This window comes from Sphaeroforma arctica (genome assembly GCF_001186125.1).
Source record: "Sphaeroforma arctica JP610 unplaced genomic scaffold supercont1.2523, whole genome shotgun sequence".
Lineage (NCBI taxonomy): Eukaryota > Ichthyosporea > Ichthyophonida > Sphaeroforma > Sphaeroforma arctica.
The window spans coordinates 1-6,063 of NW_014038035.1; the positions used below are offsets into that span (position 1 = coordinate 1).

At 47.1% G+C, this 6,063-nt stretch overlaps 3 protein-coding genes across 3 annotated transcripts; all 3 read left to right on the forward strand.

Annotated features, from left to right (window-relative positions):
* Positions 1–2,305: 2,305 nt before the first annotated feature.
* Positions 2,306–2,701, forward strand: SARC_12710 (hypothetical protein; the record flags this gene model as incomplete). Its single annotated transcript, XM_014293176.1, has 1 exon — positions 2,306–2,701. One exon carries the CDS (start codon positions 2,306–2,308, stop codon positions 2,699–2,701), a length of 396 nt encoding a protein of 131 aa, XP_014148651.1.
* A 23-nt stretch (positions 2,702–2,724) lies between these two features.
* On the forward strand, positions 2,725–4,164 carry SARC_12711 (hypothetical protein; the record flags this gene model as incomplete). The annotated part of the gene is made up of 3 exons (XM_014293177.1): positions 2,725–2,778; positions 3,014–3,506; positions 3,669–4,164. 3 exons carry the CDS (start codon positions 2,725–2,727, stop codon positions 4,154–4,156), a joined length of 1,035 nt encoding a protein of 344 aa, XP_014148652.1. The 3' UTR covers positions 4,157–4,164.
* A 20-nt stretch (positions 4,165–4,184) lies between these two features.
* Positions 4,185–4,535, forward strand: SARC_12712 (hypothetical protein; the record flags this gene model as incomplete). The annotated part of the gene is made up of 1 exon (XM_014293178.1): positions 4,185–4,535. One exon carries the CDS (start codon positions 4,185–4,187, stop codon positions 4,533–4,535), a length of 351 nt encoding a protein of 116 aa, XP_014148653.1.
* Positions 4,536–6,063: the final 1,528 nt, after the last annotated feature.

Here is a 6,063-nt window from a genome sequence, read left to right on the forward strand (position 1 = left end):
TGTATGTATGTGTATGTTTATGTATAATTAAGTATGTATACAAATTAGTACTTGAACTTATATTAATATGTAGAACTTTCAGTTTCACTTCATATGACCTTCGGTTATGTATATAAATATTCTTTTATAGACATGAGTATACATGGGCATACACGGATGTGGTTCTTTTGTGGTTGCATATGTATCTTTCTTCAGTCTGTCAAATAGATCGCAATGGGCGGCATCTAACACGCGGTACTGCATATTACGAGTCTTAAGCCTCTCCTTTTTTGTAAAGGGTGCTTCTTTTTATTTGGTGGCACATGCCATGTTATGTGAGAGTACAAGCCTATGCGCATGCCTATGTGTGCGGTTTTTCTCATGAGTTTGTTCATGTACCGTTTGTTAGTAGAGTGGACTATATGTTTTTGTTGTACACGTATGACTGCTCGATACTATTTATCGGCTGCCAGTAAACAATCCACGCAGCCCTACAACAATAAAAGCTAAATTTTATAGTAAGAACAAATTGTTAGCTCCAAAATCACATTCACTTTCTATTCCTAACTTTGATGTCATTCTTCACCCTACACCCTATTAGCTTGTCGAGGATGTCGATGCGTTCCCAGGCCATATTGCATGCGATTCCGCTTCGAAGTCTGAGATCGTCATCCCATTAATAGATGAGAATGGCGTAAGTTGCTGCATATACCTGTAATAGTTTAGGCTTTCCTCGGGTTTTCTGGAGTGATTATGAGACATAACTATTATACAGACCTCGAGGCTGTGATTAGGGCTCGTGGTGTTCTATAATATAGACATCTGCGTTCTGTTCGGCCTGTGCGTGAGTCCTCTGGTCATTAACTATTCCAGCATCTGCGTAGCGTATGGTGTGATTATTTCACTCACTGACTCACACGCACACGCACGCACACACGCACACGCACGTATATATATATACATGTATATATAGTATAATACATATTTATTTATATATATATGTATATGTATGTATATATATATATATATCAATAGTGATTGCATAACGCATCTAGTAGTTAACTACTGCAACATCTGCGTAGTGTGTGGTGTGTGATTAATATATATATATATATATATATATATATATAGATATAGATATATATGTAGATATATATTAATCACACACCACACGCTACGCAGATGTTGCATATATATATATATATATATACGAGCTTCAGTTCCAGACCTCTACAGAACCGTTGCGTATGTACATTCAGATATTCACACACTTTTAATGACACGTGCCTTTTATATATTTCAGGCGGTTATTGGAGTGCTAGACAGTGACAACGGTAACCTGAACGGCTGGGATGAGGAGGACGTGAAGGGCTTTGAGAGTGTAGCTCAGGTGTTCATGCAGGCGAGCAACACCAAAGGTGTGCAATGAATTAGTCTCTTATAAAACAAACACATAACAGAAATAAATTAGTATACAAGTTGATGAGGGCATAAGACATCCCCAGAAGAGCCTGTCGGGTGTGCTTGGTTCATTCACGATCTGACCATGGTTATTGATTGTATTCAAATATATTGACTCAAATCCCAACGAGTACGTCAGACACTTTCCAATAGCTGAAGAATATAGAACAACATGGTTCAATCTTTTTATTATGTAAGGCGCCTGGCCCTAGAAGTACCGAACTATTATAGGAGTGCTCTTTACCAGCAGGGTGAGTGCACTTAAATAATAATGATGACAACACTCACACACATGTTGAGAACAATGTGAGACCTGATAGTGTTGATACTAAAGTCGTACACAGTAGCTGAAGATCATCCTTTTGTTTTGGCCTGAAGATGACCTCAACCTTGCTGACAATTTACGAGGGTAGTTCATAGTGTTTCTGCGACTTACCTTGCCAGTAGTTCGGTCATCATCAGTCCCAACCGACGTTTGTTTAGTTGTAATTTGTTTGTGGCATCGTGATTTAGCGCTTGAATCAGTGTGGTTGGTATTAAATAGTGCTTGAGACGCCGTCAGTTCATTCTGTACCCGTTACGGGTGGTACCATTGAGCCCTATCGAGGGCTGAGAGGTCAACTACTAGTGCCTATAATAGAGGTTTTAGATCTGCGGGCGGCGACGAAGGAATGGACATCGGCCAAAGGGAGATCAGGCAGAGAAGGTGCATGCACTGCTGACGAAAGTCCATTTCAACTCTGGCCTGTGGGATGAGTCAGGAAGGGACTTGCCCCCAGAGTGTACGTCATATGCTTGGAGGTTATTGCGAATTATTGCGCACAAGTCGCCATTATATTGGTTCTTGCATGAGACAACCGAGCCGATGAAGAGGGCTCTGGTGAGGGACTGTCGAAAGGACACTCAATTTGCGAGTGAGATACTCTCGGAGTTAGTCTCGTTGCTTCCGCGATTCACCCTGATATGGGCATTCTTCAAGTGGAGAAAGTTAGTATCCAAGCATTCGACGCAGGAAGCAAAGGACTTGGGGTCGTTCATGGCGGGCGCGATGAATGGGGCGTTGGGTGTGTTGCCTGAGCCTGGGGAGCATGACAATGCGGAGGCCATTAAGTTGGCGAAGAAAGCTGTGGCTGCAGCTGTAAAGGCGAAGCAGGAGGCGTTGCAAGCCAAGGCAGCGGATGATGCGATCCGAGCTAGGATGTTTGAGTCGGACTCATGCCGTGTGCCCCAGAGGAGGAAGCTCAGGTCGTCAAGATCTTGAGTTTCGCTGGCCGCAGAGAGAGCATGTCTGTTATGAAATTATTGTCGTCTGTGGACGATCCTATTTCACGGAAGGTGGTATTTCTCATGTCTATATGCATCCTGGGTATGGGTAAGAGGTGTTCGAGGCCTTGCAGTATGCGTGGGATGAGATCAATGCCTTCATGGTGGAGATGTTTAAGCATACGCTACATGCGCCAACGGTGACTGTGATGAAGGAGTCGTATGGGTTTACGGGCATATTGGATTGGTTCCGCAATATGCGGAAGACGGCAGGAGGGAAGCTTTCGTTGGAAACTATTGCCTTGCCTAGTGTGGCAGCAACAAGGAGCGTGTGCAGGAAAGGTTGGCGGATCGGATTACAGACCAGGCTGATCAAAGAGCTCCTAATCAGCTATCTGACAGTCAGTTGCAGAAGCAGCGTAAGGCGGCGGCGCAAGCTGAGTATGAGCGGAAGCGTCAATACCACAAGCAGCAAGACTTCTGGAATGAGCGACGTTGCGAAGAGGTCAGGCGTTATGATCGCGAGGTCAGGGAGAGGCGTGACCGAGAGGATCGTAGAGATCGTGATATTTGGGACAGGGACGACAAGTCTTCTCGTCGCTCTCGTCCGCCAGTGAGAGGTCGGCATCAGGACCATTTGGAGGTGAGCAAGTCAGACAAACGTGATGACAGAGCTGAGCCACGTTTAGGGGGTAAATCGAGATTGACGTATTTCACGGGATGCTTCAACTGTGACAAAGAAGGCCACCAAGCCAAAGACTGCCCGGAGAAGAAGAAAGCAGTGCAAGCCACCAAGACCCGAGGTGTCTGACGTGGGCCGGTGGTCGCATCGTATGCGGATGAGTATGAGACTCTGACTTACATGAATGCAGGTTCAGCCTTTAACTTTATATCCGAATTTACTGTTAAAGAACTGAACATAGCATGTACTGTGTATGATGGGCCACCAATACATGGCATTCCAGGTATGGGGATGATCAGACACCTTGACCAGGTACAACTGGATATTGAAATAGACACGGTGGACGGATACTTACGCACCGGAGAGCAGACATGGTTGGTGGCCGCTGGTTTGCCATATGACGTGCATTTCCTGATGGGCTTTGACACGCAAGCCAGCCTCATGTGGGCGTCGACATATGATATGGATGAACAATTGCATATTATACCCAATATGGATCCGTGTCAACGGTGTGCTCGCGGCATCCACTGCAGGCATAGTGATGCTCCGCAAACGCCAGATGCGCAGCGCAAGTCTAAACGATGGGCCAGGGGAGGGTCGAAACAGCGTATGAAGAGGCAGAAGCAACAGCTGATAGGAAGGCGTGATTTGACAGGATTGCAGCCGCCCCTGACGTGGTGCGGGTCTGCAATCCCAAGCCGCCCTGGTCTGCGGCACAAGTTGCTACCTACGGAGATTCCCTTCTCACACGAAGAGGGCGTTCCAGCTTGAGGTACGGCGTTCGTACAGCCGCAGGGTGATGCGGGTAGATATGCAGCACTCGCCACCGCCGAGGCCGCGGAAGGCCCGCCATCAGACTGATGATGAACTGGGCTACGAGGCCAGAATGCAGGTAGCGGAGCAGCATCCCTTAGCGCCCGAAGGCGAAGATGAAGCTATATTGAGTGGAATGTACCTACCTGGTAGACCGGACATACTGCACAACATTGATGTGGTGCCGGACAGGGAAGACGGGTATCTATCTGGGTATGACTCAGGTTATGAGTCTGATGATGACTGCGAAAGCTTTGGGGTCAAAGGGTTTAGGAACTTTTGTGAAGCGGGGAAGACTGTAGAGAAAGTCCAAGAGGCTACCGCTCTGTTTCACTAGTGCGCATATGATCCGAACCACCATAAGTTTGCTAAGCTTGACCTGCTCAAGCTTTACATGAAGGAGGGTGCGCAGCCCAGGCGCTGTGGTCACAAGCCATATACGAATTTGGATTCCTCAGAAATGTTGGCCACGCATGCGAAGGTATTGCAGTTGCTGGACAGGGGTATATTTGGGCGGTGTGAAGATCCTTCCAACAGGTGGCAGGCTAATGTGAAGTTGGCCTGGAAGAAGCCAGGGCAGAAGCCGAGGCCACTGCCTGAGGGGCTGGATGAGTGGCGATTTTGTACCAATTTTAGCCGCTGGAAGGAAGCACTTGACTCAAAGTCGTTTCTGATTCCGACTGAAGCGGAGATGTATGAGTTTGTCGTGGGCAAGCCGTGGGTGTCCGTGCTGGACTGCGGCAACGGCTTTAGTCAACTCAAGCTTGATGAGGAGGTATCGCGTATGTTGACGTTTACGACGCCGTGGGGAAGGTTCTCGTATGCAGGGTTGCCATTTGGGCTCCGCGAGGCTTCTTGGCGCTTCCAGGAGGCCCTGGCGGAGGTTTTTGATTCATTACACCATGTGATATAGTGATATGGTACATAGATGATATTGTTATCGCGTCGGGCACAGAGTCTGAGCTGAGCATTGGGATGATCTGACTACGGTGCTTAATCGGTGTCGGTAGTATGGGATTCAATTAGGGATGAGAAAATGTCAGATAGCGTACTTCAGGAGGCCAGTAACGATACTGGGCCGCAGGGTTGATTTCAATGGGGTATCCATTACAGATGTGCGATTGGAGGCACTGGTGTCATTGCCTCACCCAACGAGTATGGAGTTGGTGACATCCTGGTATCATACAGTCGCATATTGGAAACAGTATGTCGACGGATTCACTAACGTGCTGGCGCCGATAGCGAAACTGTTGAAGAAGGATGCGGCCTTTCGCTGGGATGAAGAGCATCAGCTAGCGTTTGATACGATTATTTCCTTGTTGGCGCGTAGGACAGAACTGGCCCAGCCAACGGCGCATGAGCAATTGGTGCTTTATTTTGATGTCTGTGAGTACATAGGGGCCAAATTTTATGCTAAGAACCAATTATTAGCTCCAAAATCGCACTCACTTTTTATTCCTAATTGTTGTCATTCTTCACCCTACACCCTATTGGCTTGTCAAGGATGTCGATGCGTTCCCAGGCCATATTGCCTGCGATTCCGCTTCGAAGTCTGAGATCGTCATCCCATTAATAGATGAGAATGGCGTAAGTTGCTGCATATACCAGTAATAGTTTAGGCTTTCCTCGGGTTTTCTGGAGTGATTATGAGACATAACTATTATACAGACCTCGAGGCTGTGATTAGGGCTCGTGGTGTTCTATAATATAGACATCTGCGTTCTGTTCGGCCTGTGCGTGAGTCCTCTGGTCGTTAACTATTCCAGCACCTGCGTAGCGTATGGTGTGATTATTTCACTCACTCACTTACACACTCATACACACGCACGCACGCACGCACACACGCACACGCACGTATATATATA